This window comes from Ruditapes philippinarum, unplaced genomic scaffold (genome assembly GCF_026571515.1).
Source record: "Ruditapes philippinarum isolate M1 unplaced genomic scaffold, ASM2657151v2 ctg151_1_1_1_1, whole genome shotgun sequence".
NCBI lineage: Eukaryota > Metazoa > Mollusca > Bivalvia > Venerida > Veneridae > Ruditapes > Ruditapes philippinarum.
Genome location: NW_026852309.1, coordinates 275,652 through 301,253, shown reverse-complemented (window position 1 = coordinate 301,253; position 25,602 = coordinate 275,652). Strand labels below are relative to the sequence as shown.

Here is a 25,602-nt window from a genome sequence, read left to right as displayed (position 1 = left end):
CATTATCAATTTAACATACCAATCTTTCAACCTTTCTTAAATGATTTTATGACATAATTATATCGTTTAAGTTTCAGGTTCAGATAGTGTGCACCTCAAGCATCGGAAGGAAGATGGAATAAAAAGCAAAACTTCGACAACATCAGTAACATTAGAAAATGAAACCGATTTAAAAGGTAGGAACAATCGAATCAAAAAGGAGTTCCATCGAGACCTTTGAACTCGGTTGGATTTTGACTGTTCACGAGACATAGTAAAATGTTCAGCATATCATATGATTTTAGGCACGACTTGAGCAACGTTCAATCTTCAATGTTAGAAATATTGGCATCAATAATTTAGAAGGTCCACAAGTACAACAGAGTTAAAATAAAGAAAACAGCAACTTAAACAACTGACCAATAGCAATTTATAACTGTAGATTTGGGTATGAAATATATTATATGAGCAGATTCCTCAAGTAGTAAATAAAAATTAAAATTTCAGACTCAGTTCAAGGGTGTTAACGAAACTTTCAATGACCATTAGCACCGGCTCTAGCAATCTTCAACTTTAAAAGTTTTAAAATCTATAATCCTGAAGGATAAAAACAACACAGCGATTTAGTACAGCTGTCATATAGCACTTTTTAACATTCTGTCAGAAAACAAATAACCTAACATTTGTCTTATTTTTCAAATAAGATTAAGCAATTTACTCCTATTTTCATATCTGTTCTTTTTTTGCATGAACAATGGCTATATGAAAGGGTCGATCATTTGCAGATATCCAAAATTACATACAAGTTTATACAATTCAACATTCTGACAGACGTCATAAAACATATGAGATGCAATTTTGGAAGCAATTTAATTTGATATTGTTTCTCTTTCAGATAAAACTATATATACGGAGACCGTTGTACCGACAGAATGCTCCCTTGAAAATGAAAGGTAGGACATACCGCTCAATACTATACGTAGAATATTCGTTATGATATAATTAAGTATTTGATATATTAAATAGTACTCATAAATTGTCTGTAACTAAAATTAGTTTCAAAGTTGTTGCATTGTCAATTTAGCATTGTTTAATTACCTGCTTCCAGAATAACTGTTGCTGAATGGGTAATTGCAAGTCAAGATATGGATGTGAACTCTGTCAGAGAACGAAGATCCACTGCAACAAATAGACCTTATTCTCTCATATGTGAAAAGTAAGCCACATTTGCATGTTTTATAATGTAAGAATACAAAGATATTGAAATGTTTGACATTATAAACAAAGTTTAGATGATTTTTGTGTATAATCTCGTATTCTACTTTGAAAGCTTTGATTATATCTGATAAAAAGTTTGCTTTATATGAACCACAAATTTAATTTCTAAGTAAGACTTTTTTCTATTTTCTTTCGGTTTGTAATAAATTTATTGTTGCTTTTGAATGTGATCCAGCAAACAACTTTAACATTCAGTCATATATGTCTTCATATTTCCTCCTCTAGACCTTTTCGGAAGACGAGATCGAAACGACACCAGACCTTACAGATACCAATGAACCAGATGGCAATAATACAAAAGTATTTCTTGAAAGAGCATCAAAAGGCAACGCCAGTCTACCATAGGTAAACCAATTCATATATGGTTCATGAATAAAAATTAAAAAGAGGACACATGCTATCATTACTTACTTTTTCTTTTTTCTGGCCGAAAGCCGTCTTAAATCAGTTGACATCAGTTGACATCCTGTTAACTTTACAGGGATGAACTTAATATAGGAAGAATTTTTATTGGTCATCTTAAAATGCAAATGAAATCGAGTTCATTTACCGAAACACGACAAGTTCATTTAGCAATAAATTTATTTGACAGTTTTCATTTATCAAGATTAGTAACCTCATTAATTATTCTGTCGATTGTTAGATAAGTACTTTTACATCAGATTACTTATGTTGTTGTTTTTTCGGATTTTCAGTGTTTTGCAGTATTTATCTCAGTATTTGTTGCACATCTGTGATTTACTATACCAACGAAGCGTTCTCATTTATAAATTTGACTACCTTTTCAAATTTCCATTTGATTAATTTTAATTGTTGAAGTAATTTTTATTAAAGCGTAAATTACATTTAGTATACAAGAGTAAAAAAAATCTATTTGTACCCTACATTTTTAATGTGGTGGTTGGGTTTATGAACCCCTTTTAGGTCTATCTCTGGTAATCACAATTATTTTTGTTTGTGAAAACACCGCTGTAGGCTCAAATCTCTACAGGGAATTTGGATGCTTTCATTTGAGGAAGCTATCCAGCTAACTTGCGGTATGTCGTTGGTTTTACTCGGGTGCCCATGTTGGCTTGAAATAATGCACGGAACGGCATCTGAAGTCTTCCTACACCAGTAAACTGAAATGTGCCATATGACCTATACCGTTTCGATTAACATAAACCCAATCAAACAACAAACGAAATGCATTTTTATTTATGTTTCCTTGATATTATTTATTTCCTGATTAATGTACTTCAAACGTTTAAGATAAACATTAATGACGAAATACTTATTAACAAATTTGCATATTCATCAATGTAAAAAATGTTGTAGTACCGAATTATTCGTTCAATTGTTTTATATATCCTATCAATTTACACAGAAGTTATCGTATACTTATCATAACATATGTAGCTGAACATTACATATTACACTAAATTAGTATTTGTAGTACCATAAGCATTTCTTAAAGCTAATAATTACGTTATTTCAGTTATGATGAAATTCCGAAAGACGCGTCTTTTTGTTCTAGAAGTTCCTCAATGTTCAGTAGTATGGACAGTCTAGAAAGTATGTGTGTGGACCTTCAAATGAGTGTTGATGAGAAAGAACACAGCTGTGTTAACTTAGAATTCATTGGCATCTCAAAAAATACTTCAGTAATGCTTCTTTATAATTATTATGCTGAGAAGGTTTTTAAGATTGTCTGATGGTAACTCATTAACTTTTCTGGTAAATTTTAAAATGTAGAACAATTCACTCACCTAGACTTCTTTGATACCATAACAAATTATTTCTAGATAAAAAAATTATTATAAACTAGTACTTAATTACTTCAATAAATGGTTAGTATTGCATACTTAAATTGAGTTTGACTTCTTGTTTCTTATAAATCCTTTACAACTATTTCGACCTTCATCGCTAGAAAGTCAGTATATGAATACTCAAAGTTTATAATGTATATAGAAACTTTTCAAACAAAACGTTTAGTAGATCTTGATGTATTAATACTTGTTTTGGAAGAGTGTGTGAACTCCCAAAGTCACTGTGATATTTCACTCGCAAAATTATGTGTTTTCTTCAATTGAAAACGTTTTGTCTAATGGGAATTTTTAAATGACGAGTGAACAAGAGAAAAGGTGATATTTACTTTACAGGACTTGAATCAAAACTCTTCTGATGGTGTACAAATTATACATGAAATGGAGGAAAACACAACAACAATGGACGTTGAAACAAAATCACATTTAGATTGTCAAAGAATAGATAGAGCAATACAAACTGAAGGTATAGACTCGGGAAAATATTTTCAGATAGTTTTATCAAACATAAAGAATTTCTTTCAATGATTTATACTTTATGATCAAATTCAGGCTGTAGAAATATGTTCAGAGACTTTGCCAAATAGTAAACGTTAAAAATTAATACAAAATGAATGTTTTATGTTACGACTTATCTATCTCCTTGAGGATTTAATATATTTGTTACTCCAAACCAAACTGCTTGCGATTGTAATAAATATAGAGAAAATAGCTCAAACACTAAAGGAAGACATATCTAGAAATGTCAATGCTTTATATTAATGTAGTATATATAAACATCTTGAATTATAATGAGATGAATAAATGCAAAAATGGACGAACAAATGACTAAAATATTCTACATATTGCAGCAAAGATGAAAACATCAAACTGTCCAAAATTCCAACAGTTGCTTACGATGTCCTTCTTACATCCAGTTAAGGTAAAGATAAAACATGTTTTGTAAATGTACTCGTCAGAACTTAGTAAGGGCTTATTTGTAAGTGTTCTCAATTAAATTAAGAGGGCGAAAACAACATAAATATATGGTTAAAGTGGAAATTTACTAGTCAGCAAATTCGCAGAAAATAATTATTGATCACAATTATTACTGTATATATTTATGCCTTTGCTTAAACAATGTTCAATATATGACGGAATTTGATTTCCAGATATTCCAAATATGGAATACAGATAACAATATTGCTTGTATTGTAGTGTGAAATCATAATATTTCATTAATCTAGATCCTTTGACATTAAAATAATCTTTTAAATATCATACCGGGTATTTTAAATGTCAAAATAGAAAAAAAATGTAAAACTGATATACGTATTTATTAAAAGCTCTATAAACACAGATAATATTTTAAATGACAAATTCATAAAATACTTAATTCCCGACGTTTTGATGTGTTACATGTACCCACTCTCTAACAAGATACTGACTCTCACTGTAACATATTCTTTTCACTTAAAAATGCAAATTGTTGACACGTTGCTTTTGATAACACACCAGAACGTCGGAAAATATACATGAACTGGACAATTGATAAATATATATATATTTCATTACATAATTATATATACCTCAAGATATCACTTGTGGTGAAGGATAACCCGGATATTCATAACCTATGCACAATACTTGACTGGATGTCCCACAGAACGATAGAACTAGAGGATTATTCACTGTCAATTAAGGCTCATTACATTTCTACTGTGATTCAGGCAGCTACGGAAGCTGAAGATATTGATGTTCTTATTAACAAGTTAGTAAATGATATCGTTTTAAAGGTTTTTAAGCTATACTTAGCATAATATAAATTAAAGACATCTAAAGCAGTGCAATCTTATTTTTATGTTTTCATATTTCATATTTAAAGATAAGTTTACAGCCAAACAGGACATCTTTTGTAAAATAGAGAGACATATAATCCTTCAAGACAATAAAAAAGGCAACATTGAAAATGATGCAGACTCGGTTTGATTGAGCCTGTTCATGGACAGTACTTGAAATGGCAAGCTATTGTTCACGCCCCTAGCAGCGGCTTAAGTAGTGCTGCAGTTTAAAAACATCTGCAGATGTGTTCATACGGCTAAGCCGCGTAAATTATATCTGAAAGGTGATACCTGCTGAAACCAGGTGATTAGCCTTTGCCACACGTTTAGAGCCAGGCCAGTCTGCAGATCCTTGCAGTGCAATCTGTGTCTATACTATTAACTGATCAACTTCAATTTTGCATTCTGCATCCCCAAACTTGAAATTTGACAGTTTCTAAACTGTAGCATGAACATGTCCGTTTATCGCCAGAATAAAAAAGGGGTAAACAAGCAAAATATTCAACTGATGTTTCAGTTGATTAAGAGATGTTTTGCACATGGGCGCCGCCGCTTTATTTAAAATCACCAAATATCATTCGTTCAAACTTCATATATACTATGATATGACTTTCATCAAGAAACAAATAAGCTGTTAGTATATGCTAGGAAAAGCATTATACATTCTGCTGTTGCATACCAATGCCCCTTGTGACTGAAGGGTTGCCCTTAAGCAGTCAAGCATTAAAATTACAGCCACCCTGCATGATCTTAAGAGGTCACTAAATACGGCTAAATTACTGGAGTCTATGTCTCTTTTAGCACTGGAAGGTGACGTGGTTTTGACCTATGACGTTACTTTAATTTTGTAGGACCCAAGGTTAGCAGAAATCTGTTTTCCTGTTTCGCAGCCATATGATTTAATTATGTTGGGAAAATCAAACAAACAAAAAAACAATTACATGTTTGTACCATCAGTAAGATGTGTGTCAATCATATCTTAAATGAGATCAAGAAGGGCCACCAACACAGACAACAGTTTCTTATAAAACGGTCGGATCAGATTGTTGATAAGACAATTTTTATTAAGCCTTAAGGTAAACTTGATTAAATGGTACATACGATCATTCAAGAAATAATGAACATTGGTGATATAAATAAACAACCCGAAGAAACTACAATTCAAAATATTGTTTAATCAATATATTCATTTATTTTAGCTTACTAACTGCCAGAGAATCAGATGGTTACTTCGAAAACCAAGACTTTTTGATAAGAGACGTTATAGAAAAATATGAATATAAAGAGACAGAGATATTTAAAACGATCTTTGCAGAGCTACAGCTGTCAGATACGGTATACATTAAATGAATTATACTTATTTGCTTTGATATGTAAATTATCAAGAAACGATTTGGTGTTTAATGAAGATGTGATAATGTATCAGGAAGTAAAAGTGTTACCCGAAATGGTAACTTTATAAAACTGATCATGAATTCTATGTTATTTCCAGCTTGAAGTTTTCTTCAATAGTTTGTCTTCTGCTACTCTGGATATCAAGAACGTTACACCATACATGATTCATTACTCCTAATAGAAACTGTAAATCATGCACTAGATTCAAACTAAAATGTATCTATGTATTTCTGACGCTAATTAATTAATAAACTATTTGAAAACCTATTTCAATATTTCTTTGTAAGATTTTGAAGGCTTAGAAATATTTATATTTCCTAAATGGTTAAATAAAGAGTGGTTTTAATGACGTCATACCAGTAATGTTTTATCAATACTTAATTGGAGAACAAATATGAAACATTCATATCCATGATTATATCAGCCCTATAATAATTAGGAAAATAATACTTAACTTTAGTGAAAACAAATTATTATTTTTAGGGAGATGGGCTGTCATCTCTTAGAATACTTACTCAAATTCTACAAAGAAATTCTACTGGAGATAACAATACTGATAGTGCAAATAACAATGAAATTGTAAAGAAAGATAGTGGCTGCTACGCGAGTGAAGATTTTGAGAAATTGAATCAGTTTACCGACGAACTGAGTGGGAATACTCTATCATTGAATAAAAGTTGCAGTAGGAATGAGAATGTCACAAAACTGAAAGATGAAATGTGTAATACTAATGGTAATGCCATTAAAGAAAATGACCGAATTTGTCAAGTTACTGATTTATCTGACACAACAAAGGAAAGTAAGTGGAATGGGATTACCAAAGTAAAAGTGGGATGCGACGCCAAAGAAAGCGATACCATGAAATCAAATACGTGCAAAACATGCAATAATTGCATGACAAACGGAGAGGAAAAATGTTGTACAGAAAGAACACGCTTGAAAGATGAACAGGAGACCAGGAAAGCTAATAACAGTTTTGAAGAAACGAACGACAAAACCTTAAATGTATGTGCAGCGACTGTAGTAAAGGAAAAGTATACGGATAAATCATCGGTAATCTTCAAAACTTCTACTGCATTTACTAATTCTTGATTTGTAACAATGTTTGAAAAGTATTCAGATAAAATGAATGGGAATTTGAATAAGATATTTGACACTGTGTTTAAAGAACAGTTTCAAAGGCAATATTTCACGTATAAAGAAAATATATACTGCATTTCAGGTTGATCAGGTTGATACCAATATTGGAACAAAATCTAATCCCTGTGGATGTTTTATTAGAGGTAAGTCAAACACTCTTTAAGACAGGAAGCTGGGCTCCATGTTATGCTTACTCCTCCACCCTAGAAAAAGATTCGTTATTAGGGATTCATAAAATAGTGCCCTTTTATGTCATTCTTTTTTCAAGCTTGAAGGTCTTTGGTCCAGTTACGGGTAAAGGATGAATTAAAAAATAGATAACAGAATCAATTTAACTTTGAATGATCTTAGAATATGATATCAGACACATTTTAAAGTTGCATGCCTTTAGATAAGGCAAACTATATCACGAAAATTAAACTTTAGATATGTTAGAATTTTTTAAAGTATAAAGATTTAAGGTTTAAATCATAATTTGCATTTTATGTGCGTTTTTTTGTATTTGTTAAACAATTAAGTATATTATTCTGCCTATAAATGTAAATAATTTAAGCATTAGCCTTTAATTAATCTTAAATTCAAAAAGAAATTTTGACTGTTCTTTGTAGGCTGTTTCGGAAATGTATAAGTGTGTGATCTTGTTTGATGAATCAAAATAAAAGTATTGGATGGCTTTTTCATTTTTTTCTACATAATGTACGCGTGTTTAAAAATGTTTTAAATAAGATACAATGTATGATGTTAGTTTGTTTTAACTCACAGTGCAATGGATGGAGATATATATATATATATCGTTTCAGATGAAGCAGATTCAATATCAAGGTCGGACGTATACTTAGAAACAATGTCTCCAAATAGTCCAGACTACAAAGTTATAGAAGAACAAAAGTTTAAGAGATGCGGTGTGACAATCGTTTGTGTAAGTAGCCTATTTCAAAAGCTTATTCCAAGTTCTCTTTCTTTTACCATTTTTTTTGTTCTGAATTGCGAAAGCCGTGTCAGTTATACAGTACAAAAATACTAACTTTTGTGTCGGACATTGCTACGTGTTGTACCACAATTATTCTGAAATGTGCCTGCTTGCTTAGCTCAATAGGGAAAATATCGGATTGGTTGATTGTTTGCTCTTCGACATATGATCAAAAGCTGTGTTTACATCGGCGCCAAACAGAAAAAAAAACAAAGTAAACAAAAACTTTCTGACTTGACATAACTTCAATATAGCAATACTTTTAGATTTAACTAATCATACGCGTTACAGACAAAAACATTTATCTAAATTAACATCTCATTAAAATGCTCGGTATAAATTATACATATATTATCATTTTTAAGTCATGACATGAAACATACTTATCTTTGTCCATTCTTATCAGATACATAGAATAAGTAATCAAAATATGTTGTCAAGATTTACACGTCAAAAGGAACTCCTTCAAGAAAATAAAGGAAATGCAAATGTGCAGCGACTATTTCATTGGTCAAAACACCTGAAGGCTGTGATTGAGGAAGGGTTTGATGCTGTGATTACAGAGCATGGGTCAGAAGGTAACAAACTTAAAGTGTCTTAACTATGAGAATCAGTTAATGTTTATTTGAGTTTTAAGATTTGAAAAAGAAAAATCTTTATAGTTCTTATAATGATGACAACACTGTTAGATATTCACAAGTTTTTTTCCGGATATTTAAAGTGAATATAATCACAAACTTACTCTAATTTGTATCTTTTCAGAGTTTTACTTTTCAAATCACCCATTATTGTTCGAGCCTGAAATCCACAATTTTGATCCAAATTTGAGGACTAATTCAATTGAAGAAAACTCTCGGAGGTAAACATTTTTTCTATTATTAGCATAGGCTTTTGTAATTACTCGACACAAAGAAAGAAAGTTTAATAAATTGTAATATTTCAGTTATGGGTCCAGTTTGTAATTTTGCAATAAGGAAAATAATGTTTGGTATATTTAATGCAAAATCGTTATAGCTGCATGTCCACAGATGAAATAAAATATTTCAAGAAAACTTGAGAAATATGTTCTACCATTTTAATAAAAGTAAAACGATTCAAGATTTAAATAATAATTTACATGAAATGTACGATTAATTTCTGATTGTGCAGTATATTTCACCATACATCTATTTCTTGTCTATCGCTTGACCATTTTTGTGTTTTACGTGTATTGTACGTGCCGAATGCGCTTTAGAATGTACAAAACAGTCAGATATATCTTAAAGTTATTTGAAAGGAAACCTTTTTGAAAGGATAACGTTTAAGATATATCATTAAAGCAGAGAACACGTCAACTAAAGCTATTGTAAAATACTGTTTAGTGTTGATCAGATTATAAAATATGATTGCCTGATTTTGTTATTACTAAGTTCATTTGTAGACTTTATTTTATGCTTTTGAATGGGTTACTGATTTATCCGTGAAAATTATATAATGATAATTTCATTTCACAGAGAAATTATCATTATATAATAACATACTTTTAAAAGAAAATCTTCATTTTCAAAAGATTTTCCCGATTTCGTTTAGAGCAAAGCAAATAGCTTAAATTTCAACGTTATCAAAAAGATAAAACTTGTTTCAATTCTTTTAATTCATTAATATTAAGGAAATTTCATAAAGTTGTATTTAAGCATAAAATAAAAAAATGTGTTTATTTGTTGAGTAAGATGTAATTTTATTTTATTTCATGAACTCACGTGAGAAAACTGTTTTCAAAGGTCACATACTGAAATAAAATTAATTTCATCTTACACAAAACAAACATATATCCTCTTTTCAGATTGGTAAGAAATATCATTTTTAGAGCCTATAAAAACGAAAATCACTTTCAGGAGGAGCATCTTGTTATGCAGTGTGTGTCTGGGAAAAACGAAAACAGGAACTAACACAAGTGTTCCTTGTGAAGCTAATCTAGAGACTTTTAAAGAATGCCATTCCGTGAGAATGAGAGTTGATTTTAACAACGATTTCTACCTCAAATACAAAATATTGAATGGTGATCAGGTAAAACAATGTTAAATGAGTTAAATGAGATTTACATTTTCATTAACTTGTACAAACCCTAAAATGTCCAATACATTTGTCTAACTGGTATGCCAAATATGATTCGCCTGAGTTTTTAAGATGAATTGGTATTTTAATTTTCTATACAACATTAAAAATTCAGCATAAAATTATTTATTTACTTAATCGTCAGTTTTTGATAAGTAATCTTTTGAACTTTAATGATACAAGTGTCAATCGTTGCTTCTTACTACGAGTATATTAAAGCAATATACATCCAATAATAACACCTTAACTATATTATTCATGTTTATTTCAGGTATACCCAGAGTATTTGGTAACATACGAAACACTTGATACATGATAAATCTTCATTTGGATATAGCATAATAATGGTGATACATATCTTATAAATACAAAGTAAATTTAAAAAAAAAACTATGATGAGTTTTGCGTCATATCTGCAGCGAAAATGTTTTGAACAAATATTTTCATTAGTGCTAATTGAAAAAGGACTTTATAAAAAAGGAAATATATATGATGATTTTTTTCAAAGCACTTACTGTAACTGAATATGTAAAATATTGTAGCAAAGGTATTTTGTATTAATTAGAGTCACATTGTTAATGAATTAAAATAATGAATTGCATAGGCAGTCAATAGGATAATGAAAAGGACACCTAAAATCACATTCTATAGGTAAAGTAATAATTTTTTCTGTTATCTATTATATATTATTGCTTAATGTGTTGTACTTCATTTAATTTACATATTAAAGCATAACGTGTTGATGTATAGTGATAAACAAGAATAAATCATGTCGGCTATTCATAATGTTAGTGTTTCTTTGGAGTGTGCTTATACTGATGTAAAAAAGAAAATCATGAAAAAGATGATAAGGCTCTCTTAATAGGTCAATTGTTCAAACGTACATGTGCACGTAACATTACAGTTATAACAATTGAAAGAAAAGTCAATGCGCTTAGAAATTATACCGACATATTTAATCATCTCGTGCATGCATATCAGACATGTCTAAGGTAAATGGAGACACGAATCTTTACTTCACAGAATAGCGTAAAATGGTCTGTATTATATGTGAACATGCAATTATCGCGAATCGAAAGCATCACCGACCTGAATCGTACAATGAGGCAGCTTGGCAATTGTACCTCTGAAAATAATATTAGACACAATAAAGTGTGTAATAAACAATTAACCAATGAATAAATTGTATGTCTTCTGTGAAAGATGGTATCCTAGGCTTAAAGAATACATGTGGTCAATTGAGATCTGGTGAAAATTATTGTGACATTATGTCCATGTATTGACTTTATTTTCCTAACTATATATCTTGCTATTTATGTGAGAACCGCACAAGGAACATGTTGTTAAAATTTAGGTCTGAACATTTCAGCTGTAACGTAATGATAGTTTATTTTGTTAAAAGTATTTGATTTCATGCGGAAATCTAGTTGCAACGGTAACCAAAAGGAGTAATATATTTTTTCAAGAACAACAAGGTCTAAAGCAGAGTGTAATAGGCAATGTCTGGTGGACCTGTATCAATATCCCTTGGGTCAAAATTATCCCCGACCCGGGGGTTATGTGATTTCCTTATTCTTATATAGAAAACATGTAAAAAAGCTTTTTCTTAAAAACTGCAAGGTAAGGTTAAGATATTTAGCATTTAACATTTTTCGTGAACCAAATTATAGCTTTTACCCAAATTTAGATAAAAATAAAAATTGAACCGGGCCTAGGTTATGGCTTTTCTTCAATCATAGTTAATAATAAAACGGAAATATCTTGTTATCTTGTTTTAATAATTGTTAAATATGTTGAAATGTATTCTTTCTTTGTGTTGTCTTTAAGCCTAACACAGAGTACGCATGTGCATGGGCTTTATTCGTTTCTTAAGTTAGATATATCGTAATGTAAAATGATATTTAGTTAACATTTTTGCATACGTCACAATACCCGCTTTAAAAAGGAAGTAAAGGAGTTTTAAACCAGTGTCACAGAATTCATAATTAATATTCATTTTGTTTAAAATTTGATGACTTGAAACGAAAACTTGGTTTCATTTATACACAACGGCTATTTCTACGTAAGTTGGTTTATATAAATGTTATCTTACCGTTTTGTAAAGTTTAAAAGCCCACTGTATTACATGTAGCTATCTAAAGATGGTTAATTAAAACCATCAAATTTATATCGCATTACGAATTTTATATTTAATCTCGTGTCACGATTGCCAATTTTATATATGATTTATAAATATTATAAATAGGTAATAGGTAATTTGTTAATAATTTAATAAACAACTTTACCTATACATATAATTATGTAATTCTGCTGATTTTAATGCTTCATATGAATAATTGTTTTTCAGGTATTCAATACATTTCAACCTGTTGATAATTGAATAACACAGACATATTTAAAAAATATATTAAATTCAATTTGACAAATTGTCTATTTAAATCGAAAGTACATTAGTTTGTTTACAAGTGTATGCTTTTCTTAATTATAATTTGAGATGTTATTATTTTTTATACGTAGATTGAACATGTTGCGACTTTAGAGCAGAAGATTCCTAATCATATACTATAAGTTTTGACGATATATATGCTCACTTTATTTTGTCAAAGCATAGCAACATTGTTTATTTACAAATGATTGAAGTGATGACCATCTCAAACTTATAGGTTAAGGCACAAATAGCCTACGAAATAGATAGATTTTTAAAACATGTTTTATAATGTTTAAAAATGGATCGAGATGTAAAATCCTTTGTAAATAGCACTGAATTAGGAAAACAATCATAAAGGTAGCACAATGTAAACAAAGTGGTATTTTGACTTCAGTATACTCAAAAATACTAGAGGTGATAAAAAGTCAAAAGATGACTCCGATATATGACCAATGAGTTACATTTTTAAACTATAATAGGGCACCTAAAATATGTACTTTCAAAAAATAAAAACAACAGCATTATTGATACTTAATGGGACTCTTAAATTTCAATTTTCTCGTACCAGATATAGATGTTTGGGCGTATGTGTGACTATATTATCAGAGTCGGTAGCAAGATAACTTGTAATATCGTGTACGTCAATTATCCCTACGGTCTTATAAATATTCATGTGTGATAGCTGGAGATGATTTAAGAAAGAGACAATTTAATACGAGATGAAAACATTATCTTATATTGGCTATGTAATTTTAGTTTATACACTATTTTATTCACAAAATAATACATGGCAGTACATTACAAGTAGTATTGATTTTGTTAATACATATTATAAAAAGAAAAAAATAACGATAGTAATATGTTTCTTTAACATTTTGGAATCGGGTATGAAAACAGGTATAAAATACTTATGTTGATTTAACTCCTAAGGTGTTTGAAGAAGAATGGCTAAGATTCGAAAAGTAATTAATTTGTAAGGATATATAGATTTATAGATTTAAAATAATTGTTATTAGGTTTTTGCTGCTACAGTGCTTGGAGTTTTGGTCTTAGATAGCGTGAAGTAAATTTCTAGCGTAAACAGTAATATTGGGCCGCTGCGACGTAAAGCGACGCGATGCGACAATAAAGTCTCGTACTGTTTAAAAACAGTTGTATTATCATCATATTAAGGTTTTCAGATCCGTAAAGAAGATTTCGAAAAGATGTTGGGCAAAGTAAGTTGGATAAGAGCGCTTGTCTATACGACAGTACAGACGATAATGGCTGGTTGTCTTTATTTCGCCGCATGCCGTTTGGTAAATTAGTAATGGATTTTCTAAACAGGTCATAATTTTGTGAGTAACATCCTTAACGTAATCAAGTGTTCAATATGTGGGCATGTCTATTACCAGAAAATAAAATAAGGGAGGTTTACGTATATTTGCGTTAAATTTACTTTTAAAGATCGTTAGGGTAGGGCTAGATTTAGCATCTTTGGTTTGTTTCTTTTTGCGAGATAATATAAGAGTTGGATTGAAGTCGATTAACCATCATGTTGCCCACGAGTAAATGTTTTGTAAGTCATTAATAAGTGATGTTGCCGTGGTGTTTGATGTATCAACAATTAGATATAGGTGGTGTCGTCAGCAAAGAGACGAATATTAGAATTCCCGGTTATAACAATGTCATTTATGCAAATTAGGAAGAGCAAAGGACCGAGTATTAAGCCTTGTTGCACGCCAGATGAAACCGAACACCAGTCAGATGATGAATTACAATACGTTGTTTTCTATTTGAAAGATATGAATGAAACTACTGATGTAGAGAACCATTTATCCCAATAAATGAAAGCCTTTTCATAAGACCCATGTGCCATACTCGATCACACACCTTTGAGATGTCACAGAAAACCATTCTTATTTCTTTGCCTTCATCAAGGGCTTTACAAATGTCATTCTAAATATATAATAGTTGATTGGTTGTTGATTCACCATTTATAAATCCATATTGATAAGGAGGGAGTATAGTGTTTTGAATTTTAAGTTTGTAGACATATTTTTGAGCGTTCCATTAGTTTAACAATACAGCTTAAAATAAGATAGGTGATCCGTAGTTACCAGGATTATAAGAGTCAGACTTTTTGAAGACAGGGGTGACGATTGCTTTTTTTCCAATTCATCCGGAAAATAAGACATACACAAGAGTTTATTGAAGAAAGTAGAGAGCAGGTTAGCAAGTGCACTTGATGTTTTTTTAAAGCTGTGGAATGACAAAATCTGGTCAAGATGCTTCATTGGGATTGACATTTACGATTGAGTTCAACACGTCTTGTGGTACTATGGTAATATTATTTAGGAATGCTGATGGTGTAGTATTGAGAGATGGTGGTTCTTTGTTACTCTCTTGTAAAGAAATTTGTTGACTGAAGAAATAGTATAGAGGATTGGCCTTGTTTTGGTTTGTGTCCGCTTGGGAGGATCGTGTGAAGAGTTTTGGTGTAAGGTTATCCGTGTAAGAGAGTTTGAGGATTGTTTTTGGTATCTTAAACAAGTTTTTTCATCTACAGTGTTATCATTGATTTTGTTTATCATTTTCTGTTGGTGGTTCAGCTTTGCTTTCTTATCTCTTTCGTTACTTTATTTCGTTTTTTTTTTCTAAATATTCACCAGTGATAAGCTGTATTTCTTGATTTTGCAATTTTATGGAGACGTGCTCGAGTATGAATTAGTTTTCTTATACATCAATTGAACCATGGAACAGCACACGAACGAAAAGTTACATCCTTGTTTTGGTATTGTTTCTCTTGCAGCCACCATTCAAGACTGAATCTATAAGTTGTTTTGTTAGAAGATCGAGGCCATTACAAGATACTATGTGTTCCCAGTTAGCTTCGTTTCTTAAGATATTTCTAACACGAGCAAAGTCGCCTTGGTCATAGTTCAAGATATGTCTTTGAAAGATGAATGTATGTTTTTTGTGTGTATGTTTTATGACGATTTTATAGGACAGTGATCTCTTAACTAAATCAGGGATAAAGGGGTCAGCAACAAAGCTTGTATGGACATTGGTTATACTTTTAACTAAGATGATGTCAATGATAGAGCAAGATGTTTCTGTAGAGTGTGTAGGATCTGATATAGTTTGATGCATATTGTAGGAATGAATCAAGTTTTGGATTTTTTGGTTACTTGGATTGAGTAAGTTACAATTAAAATCGCCAGTGATAATAATGTTTTGAATATTTGTGTTATGTACTATGTCAATGCTTTCTTCCAGTAGAGACCAATAGTGATTGTTGGCATTAGGGGGTCGGTTGTTGTTTGATTTCAATTCAGATAGCCTCGAGGTCAGGTAATGATTTGTCTGGATGGACTCTCCCAGAAAGCACTTTCTTAAGATTTATTGCGACTCCACCACATGTTTTATGTGTTAGATCAAAGCGAAAAGAGGACCAAAATTAAATATTCCTATATATTAATTTTCGCTGTTGGATAAGAGCCATGTGTTATTAAAAACAAGAATATCTTAAGGTTGTGATTCTTTTTCTTATATATCTAGCTCAGGGGCAAGGCTTTGTATATTTAGGTACATAATACTCAGGTCGTTATTAAGTACTTCATGGATGCTGACATCGGAATAACCATCAAAAGGCGATTCGTTTAAAGATGGTTCAACTGGTCCTGGATGCAGATGAATGTTTCCCGAAAGAAGTAATATCAATAAAAGGTATGCAAGATTTATGTGTTTAACACTGTGTAAAATGAAATGCAAAAATAATTCATTTTCCGAGATTTGTATGAGTTTATTAGAATAAATATATTGTTTGAGGAAGTAAACAATCTTATATGCTAAATGATATGTCATCTCGTACAACGGCGCGCATACATTGTTAAATATCATGTGATAAAGTCAAGGACTTCAGGATAAATGAATGCGACACCACAACGTGCTTCCCGAAGCAGCATTCCGTCAAGACGATTGATAACATTATAATAAAAAGCTCACAAAGACAATTGACACCATTCTCTGCAGCACGAAGAACCATACTCATAAAAGGCGAGAATGGATAAGAAGAAAAAAGACAAAAAAAACGAGAAGAAAGCACACAAAGAGAGAGAGAGCATGTGTATTTTTGATATTTAAATGGATTGATGTCATAATTATGGTTTCGTACTGATAAAAAGAAAGATTATTTAATTAAACAATCTTCAAATAAACACATAAAACAACATTCATTTTTGACGATTTTGAATATGAAAACAATATATCATTTTAGGATAGTATCAGAAATAACTATTCAAGAAATAAAAGTGACGTCAATTCAACAATAAAAAATGGCGCATCATCAGTATCCAGCAAAAGCATATACAAAATATGTCGATGGTATTAAAAATGGTGACACGGAGGCAAAGATACAGTACTATCTTGAAGCATATAAGCATTATATTGTTAAGTGTATCAACCCCGAAGACCTTTTGTTTTATGAATATTTTACTATTGGTAAGTTGTTTCTAAAACTAAGAAAGTAAAGGTGAAGCGAACTCCCACTGAAGTAATTGTATCTTTATTTGATTTGCCTTGTAACTGAATTTAATAATACTGCTTTGTCTCACATGTTAAAGAAGTTATAAAAAATGACATAACACAATATATACCTTCTTAGATTTGTCATCGTTACATATTCATCCAAATTAAATAATGCAGTCACACAAGGAACCAGTAGACATCTTACTAACACATTTGGATTAAATGCATAGCATTAAATAAGTTTACATTGAATAATTTTACATACAATATTCATCTCTCTTTTATTCTAAAAGGTCTTAATGAAATGTGAAATCTGATGAACAACTAAAGAAAATAGCAATTTTGTGGATAAAATGTCTCATTTCATTTAAAAAATGAAAATGTGTTGATTTATTTTGAAATCTGAACAGAAAAAAGAGAATATTTTCGGAGGATTTCAAGATCAACTGATGATTCTATCTGTGTAGCGTCTAGAATGATAGACACAATTATTTCAATGGAAGATGTTCCAGACAGGTTTTCAGCTCTTGTCAAATTGTTTCAAGAAAAATTCGGTCAGTTTGTTTGTTTGATTGTTTGTTTGTTTGTGTGTTGGTTTGTTTGTTTTATTGTTTTGTGTCCATTATGTATGTTACTTTCATTTTAATATAAATATGTAGCTATGTATGTTTAAATTTGTTTTAAAGCTGTGCCAATAAAATTTTTAATGAAATTATTAAATTATATATATTAATTAACAAATTAATTCAATAGAATAGTCCAAGGTAAATACAAAGTATGCAGGTCTAGTGCATGTATATAAGGCAAAATAAAAGTTTTGTCACGTCGATTAGATACAGCTCTAACATAAACATTTGATAAAATTTTAGAGAATGAAAAAGTTTTACGGATTTTGAAAGGTGAAAAGATTCCCACAAATCGTAGAGAAAATAAAGAGAAAATTCAAAAGTTTTGTTCGGCGGAAATATGCAAGAATCTGAATGTAACTGAGATAATTCCGCACCTTTTAGAAGAAAAGATGATTTCAGAAAACGAAGGAAAAGAAATAAAGAACAAAGCGGAAAGAGAGTCTCCTTTCAGTGCTACATTAGACCTTCTTCTTAGATTGCCACATAGACATACCAACTGGTACACAAGATTTCTGTCGTGCCTTGTAAAATCGGAGCACACAGATCTCGCCAAATTAGTGGATGAGAAACTAAGCAAACGTAAGTCCTCTTAAAGCAAAATTTTATAATTATAAATGTTTATAAAACAAATACTTAAATCAGTTTTAATCTAAAATATTCATGCTCATGTTCCAAGGAATGGTAAAGCTCTATCATATTTTGTAATGAATATTTATGTTTAACGTTTACTCTAACCTTTCCATTCAAATCTTATTCTTAAACAATAAAAAAGGTAATTGAACGGGCAATTTTATAATGATAATTTTTTCTGTTAAAAAATAAAACTTTTTCAATACAAACAATGCTTATTAAGCTGTAATAGGCGCCTTTTATTTCTGTTAGAAATTATCCAAGATTTGTCTACCCGAAACAATGACGTAGAGAGGCCCATGGACTATCGTGACGATTTTATGTCATGTGGTAAGAATTTTCATTGAACAATCAAATGTTATAGTTTTTAATGTTTTATCTCCTCTTTGTTATATATTGCATAAATAAGGTACGAAACTTCTAGGTATACCACTTTTTAACCACCTTAGCGTTGATCTTTTGTGCTAGCAATGTGACCTTCGAGCGTCGTTGCCAACAATATCTTAAAACAACATCTCTCCCTTAACCTCAAGGTGGATTTTGACCAATTTCTGAAGAATGTTCTGTATGTGCTTTCTACAAAGGTAATATGAATTGTTCCGTTCTGATGCATAAGTTGGTATAAAGGTTTTAAAAAATATTTCAAATCTAAATCTTTCACGTTTTTTACTCCTCAAGACCTTAAAATCCAGAGAGAGCTTAGATACTTAGCATGCCGCAATATTTCTACAGAAATAAAATAAATAACCCGTATGGAGTCAAAATTAGCTCCGATAACGGGTCACTTGATTATATAGAGTTGTAAAGTAAAAAACAAGTATTATTGTGTGGTTTGTAATGTACTTGATATAGATTTATGAATTAAAGTATTGCTTTGTGATCTCTACAAAAAGTATATCATCCTTGCCCCTGGAACAGAGTTTTCCCCGTCCCAAGGGTGTCAAAATTTATAAAGATTTTTACAAGAAAATACATTTAGATCTTCTTTTGTGAAACAAAAGTGCCAAGAGCCTTATTGTTTGACATGCAGGTTCACCTAGCCGGCCTGTGTAATACATCAGGTCTATAAATCATGACCTTTGGCGTCAGTTTGTATGCATAGACTTTTATTGTAATATGTCTTATATAAAACATTTTGCTCCTAAAAGTTAATGCCAATAACTACGATATTTCCTTGTGATCATCTACAAATGTCACATAAATCACACTATCTTGGTGATCAGGTTAAATAGATTTATAAAGTAAAATATATTTAATTTTGCTTAATTGATATTGCTTAAAATGATCACGCTCTAGAAGTCAGTCGGTATTCATATACCTAGTAAATAGTACTATGACTTTAAACGTATTTTTCCTCAGAAAATATTATGTCCACCCAGTGGTCCTCTAAAGAAATCATATTTGTCATGCCCAATTGGTCAACATTTGCCCAGCCTTGGGGTCACTTGGTTTATATTGATCTTATAGTAAAACACAATAATGCCTTCCTGTGAGATCAAATTCGATATGAAACAGACTCCCACTTAAACCCCCCCCCCCCGCGCCATAATCAACTGGTTGACCTTAAAAGTAAGCATTTCATATAATCTTTATTTTCTTCTTTGAAACTACATAGTTTGGATATTTGCCATGTCGATTTGCTTTTTATACTTCATCACGAGAGAATCAAATATTGACCTGGGACTCAACATGATTTAATTTATATTGACTTATTTACAGAAAAAAAGTCTCAAGGTGTTCTCCTAGGGACAACATGGGTCTAGACCTTTGAGTAAACATTTTTGTAATGTCGTCTTGCAATGCAATGCCCAGAAACTAGACTTTTGGCATGTAAATGTTACATATAGACAACTACGGAAAAAAAACTCTAGTTGTTACATAAATTCTAAACTGATCTTACCTAACGGTGTATATATTTTTATATAATAACCTAATGCCTTTTGCAAGCGCAGGGCTTATTACATATTTTGATGCATAGAATGTGTTACTGGCGCTCATGAGCAGGAAATTATGCATAAAAGAATCACACCAAATTTCGACACGCCGCAGTCGGGACTGAAACACGGCTCTTTGGATTGCCGGTGTAACGTTGTAAACTGTCGTACAAAATGTAGGAAAATTGTCCTTATTAATACTAACTATCAGTGCAATGTTTTTCCTCAATTGTTTGATCATTATAACGTGTTTGTGGCAACAAAAATTTACTTTTCTTCGAATTGCGATAACATAATGCTACTTTTAAAATTGCACTTTTACCGGCTTTGCTCAAAGTTTTTTCCTTCCTCCTCACTAAGAGGGCATATTAGCTTTATATGTATAATGAGCAGTGGAATGTAAACTTTCTGAAACTGGAAACAGTGATCTGGTCCGAATTTTTTAAAGAAAATGGATCTGGTCTCATACAACTGGCGGTAAAATATTTCATTTTCTGTATTGTTAAAAGGCGATTGAGGCATGGGAATGCTCTATGTGTAATGACAGCTATGGAAGTGATGTCAAAAATCCTTGATATTTTTGTCATTTGTAAAAATGCTTAATACTCTTTATGTATAGATCAAAAATATTTATATTCTCTGCAGAATGAGGCTAGGCTTCGGTTATAGTAGCTATCCTCGAGAGTTTGAAAAAATTCCGTCAAATAGTTGTGAAAGGATTCGGTCAAATTGTTAAACGGGCGCATAAATTAGTAACATAAAGAACATATTTACCATCTGAGGATAATTATATTGACAGTGTACAAGTATCTTTGAAAGAGTTCAATGAACAAGCTCAATCAAACCGAGCCTGCAACATTTTCAATTTTTTCGTGTTGGGCTTTCTTAAGGGATTCTGTATTTATCTATTTTAGAAAAGGACTTTATAGTTTGGATAAGGGGGGGGGGGGTAGTTATTCTACAAGAGGTTACTATTATATGTAAGGGTCATTTTTCAACATGTAGGAGAGTTAAAATATTATAACCCCCGATCATTTTATTATAATTGGGTTCATTATCTTATATTAAATATTGACCAGGGGACTTTTTATGGGGGTCAATTTACAACTTAACACCGGTCCAGTATGTAGAGCAGCCGCTGCGTTCCTTTTTGCTACTTGACCTTTATTTATAACTTTAATGTGACGTCATCACTTTTATTACCGTAGCGGCGAGCTATTGATAGCTACTTATATCAAGGGGCAGGACGTGAAGTGGTTGCACACTTGGTTCAAGCGAGCGAATTGGTTGCAAACTTGACAAAATGGCGAGCACGGCGTAATATTTTGAAACGGGTGAAAGGATTTTTGCCAGGCAAGTGGGTTTTTTGTTATTTTGAAGTTCATTAGTATGTCTATTCCATAATGCAATATATATGCTACACTCGGTTAAAGGTTTCAGCATCCTAGATTATGTTTTGACGAAGTTATTGAAGACTTAAACTGATCATGTAGATTTTTTGAAATTTGACATGTAACTGTTCTGGTCGGTTTTTCTCCTAATTTATTCGAATTTGTAAGTTTTGAACTGCATTTAAAGATAACAAAATATGTTGCTGTCAATGCTGTACAAGTGGTTTAGTTTGCAAGTCCGAAGATAACGTTCAATACACAAAAAATATCTTGTTCAAGCACATTTTGGTTGCAGACTTATACTTCAAGCTTTTTTGGTTGCAAACTTATTCTTATTCTATTGAAATCCATAGTAAAACTGTAGAAGGTTATTTTTTTCAAAGGCAAATATTGACATTTATGTTCTGTTACTTGTTTTCGTTATAAATGTTATTTATACTTTCTTCTTTTACAACAATTATGCACTTTATGTTTCAAATTACATGGTTTTCAGTTCAATACTATAATCATCAGTAAAAGCCTGCAAACAAAATAATAGCATATAGAAAAATATTCATTGATACTTCAATTCTAAAATATGTCACCATACGTAAAATGCAAATGAAAACTACATACAAAACAAACGTATGTGAGAGTACTGTTGTATGTAAGTGAATTATTTTCATCATAAACATAAGGACATGTGCACACATACGATGTTACTCGTCAAAATTTCCAAAGTTTATCAAAACCACCAGAAATGTTAATTTGTTTGTTTCGTATGTAAAGATCAGCAGTTGCTTTAGACATAAAGTATGTAAATGTACTTAAAATATTTTTACAAACCAAAAGTTAAAATGACATGCTTGTTTACAATATTTCGGATTTGATGTATATCATATGTCAATTGGTATTCTAAAGATGGTTTTGATTATAAGATCATAATATTGATGATATACGGTTGGTTATTTACATTGACTGATACGTGACAAAACTACTTAAAGTCATTGTTCGAGTTAGGGAATTTGGAAGATGTTTTGACTGGTCAATAATAAGGAACAATTTAAAGAAACATGTAAATAATGCCCGTGTGTCAATGTTAATATAGTTTTATCTACTATATAATCAAATTCATTTCAAATCTCAAAAAACGAACAATAATGAAAGCTATGTGTTGCTATTTTTTCTTTTCCTTTACAGTTAGTCATGCCAAGATATAAAAAAGTCATAAGACTCTGTAAAAATGAAAAGAAGTATATCGAGCAGAAAAAATGATGAAGATAAACACAACTTAACTACAATTTAGCATATTGTGTTATATATCTATTTGAAAGACCCTGTGTTAGAATATATCTGCACGCATGCATAATTTGTGTATATATTTCAGGGTATAATTGCTTAATATTGCTAATTATTAAAAAAAAATGATTAGTTATTCCTCGCTAAAAATATGCATGCCACATTATTGACACATAGTTTGCAACCAAAAATGCTTGAAGTATAAGTCTGCAACCAAAATGTGCTTGAACAAGATATTTTTGTGTATTGAACGTTATCTTCGGACTTGCGAACTAAACCACTTGTACAGCATTGACAGAAAAATATTTTGTTATTGTTAAATGCAGTTAAAAACTTGCAAATTCGAATAAATTAGGAGAAAAACCGACCAGAACAGTCACATGTCAAATTTCAAAATATCTACATGATCAGTTTATATCTTCAATAACTTCGTCAAAACATAATCTAGGATGCTGAAACCTTTAACCGTGTGTAGCATATATATTGCATTATGGAATAGACATACTAATGAACTTCAAAATAACAATGAAACCCACTTGCCTGGCAAAAATTCGTTCACCCGTTTCAAAAAATTACGCCGTGTTTGCCATTTTGTCAAGTTTGCAATCAATTCGCTCGCTTGAACCAAGTGTGCAACCACTTCACGTCCTGCCCCTTGTATATCGCAGTTGACTCAATCACATTTACAGTGTTTTTTTTCTTATAAAGAAACACATTTTAAACTTATATGGCCATTACCACCGTAGAATGAATATAAACATATATAATCTTTACTAAAGTTTCATCCATACAAATACAACATTTCAATTACAAATTATAAAACATAAAATCATAAAATTTCCTGTATGATCGTTCTGATACTTAAACATAGTGAAAGGGAAAACAACTCCTCAGCCCATATTGCAAATACTTCCAATATGTACTGAAGAGTTATCTCTCCTTTCCATGCTCATTTACCCTATAACAAAGGCTTGGAAAGTATACATGTACATGACCACGCCCACTTTTTTTTATAAATAAAATATTTTTACACTAATAAAGTAATTTTGAACTCAAAATAATTTTAAAATATTTAATTTTCAATAAAACAACAAAGAAAAGTTGTTTTTAAAAATTTAATTCATAAATACTATAAACATAGTCCAGCAGAACTACCACTAGGCCTTATTTAACCTCCCATATTTTTGATAATTGTCAACCAATTTTCATCAAATAAAGTGCAATCTACACAGATATGATTTCTTTTACGAAAAATGTACAATATGAGACCAGTTGGTACGAGGAAAGATGGAATTTTAAAGCGAAAATGCACTATTGTCTAGGTCGGACATCGCTTAACCGAGTTGTAAGAAGACGATTGTGCATGCTAACAGTTGAAACAGAAAAGGCAGCTATAATACTATCGCTCACCGGTCCAAATGTAATCCAAAACTTCTGTAGGTAGGCACTTTTAGCAGTTATTTGCACTAACTTCTTCAATTTCCCTTTTAGTAAGCATGCCCGGTTTCCGGCTGTTCCCCAGCTTCGCTCAATCTTTTCTATGCAAAACGGGGTACACATCAGGTATATCCGAGTAAGGATTTGTATACATGAAATGTTGTCAAAGTATACCCGACATTTACAAATATTAATACACATACAATTCAGTACATTGTCCATCTGAATTAGTTCAAATATAACTACATCTATATGAGATGTTACTTGAATACACCACTTTGTTTTATACTTTATCTTAATATGAACAGTTTAAAGCTAAAATACCATCGATTATCTGTTAAGAAAATCTGCATAAACAAGTCTTTAAACACTGACAACTCAATATTATGACAAATGTCCTGTTTTCAGAAAAATAGTTTAAAATATGGATCTAAATTGAATCAGAGTCAACTAAAATAAATTAGCAGAGGTACTTTAGTCTGCAATAAAAGTTAGTTAACTGAATCATAAAAAATGTTATTGTAAGTAACATATAAAAATAACACCAAGTATGCAAAAGAAGAAGTATTTCTAAAATTACAAATAATACTGTAGGATAAATGTTATTTATACAACAAATTATTTCCTTCTTTTCAAATTGCGCTGCAAGTTTTGGCAATTTCCATTACAATACCCTTGTTGGAGAGAACAAAAAGTTTTTTTCCTGGTTATTGAGATTAACAAAGCTATTATCTATTTCCATTGATTTAGAAATTAAAATCTGTCTTATATGGTTGAAGGCTAATCATTCGAACAGAACATGAATCTCATTTTCAATTGAGAGTTTACATATTGGACATCATCTTTAATTCTCTGGAATGTTTGGATTTCTCCCAGTCTCAATTC

The 25,602-nt window shown here is 31.0% G+C and overlaps 1 protein-coding gene across 4 annotated transcripts in view; it reads left to right on the top strand.

Moving 5' to 3' along the window:
- The window catches only part of LOC132756301 (uncharacterized), a 50,187-nt gene that overhangs the window by 4,941 nt on the left and 19,644 nt on the right, over nt 1–25,602 (top strand). Inside the window, exons 5-20 of one of the 4 annotated variants that reach the window (XR_009629314.1) lie at nt 72–176; nt 875–932; nt 1,088–1,195; nt 1,483–1,602; nt 2,735–2,900; nt 3,399–3,528; nt 3,914–3,984; nt 4,637–4,812; nt 6,082–6,217; nt 6,761–7,330; nt 7,500–7,560; nt 8,218–8,336; nt 8,794–8,965; nt 9,150–9,246; nt 10,210–10,433; nt 10,753–10,815. Coding sequence is in view for 3 of the 4 variants with exons in the window: in XM_060747339.1 (XP_060603322.1) it covers nt 72–176; nt 875–932; nt 1,088–1,195; nt 1,483–1,602; nt 2,735–2,900; nt 3,399–3,528; nt 3,914–3,984; nt 4,637–4,812; nt 6,082–6,217; nt 6,761–7,330; nt 7,500–7,560; nt 8,218–8,336; nt 8,794–8,965; nt 9,150–9,246; nt 10,262–10,433; nt 10,753–10,797 (2,306 nt within the window). In the remaining variant the exon portion in view is untranslated. Of the gene's footprint in view, nt 1–71; nt 177–874; nt 933–1,087; nt 1,196–1,482; nt 1,603–2,734; nt 2,901–3,398; nt 3,529–3,913; nt 3,985–4,636; nt 4,813–6,081; nt 6,218–6,760; nt 7,331–7,499; nt 7,561–8,217; nt 8,337–8,793; nt 8,966–9,149; nt 9,247–10,209; nt 10,434–10,752; nt 10,834–25,602 lie in introns of those variants that run through there. The other 3 variants (XM_060747339.1, XM_060747345.1, XM_060747355.1) reach the window with 3 other exon arrangements.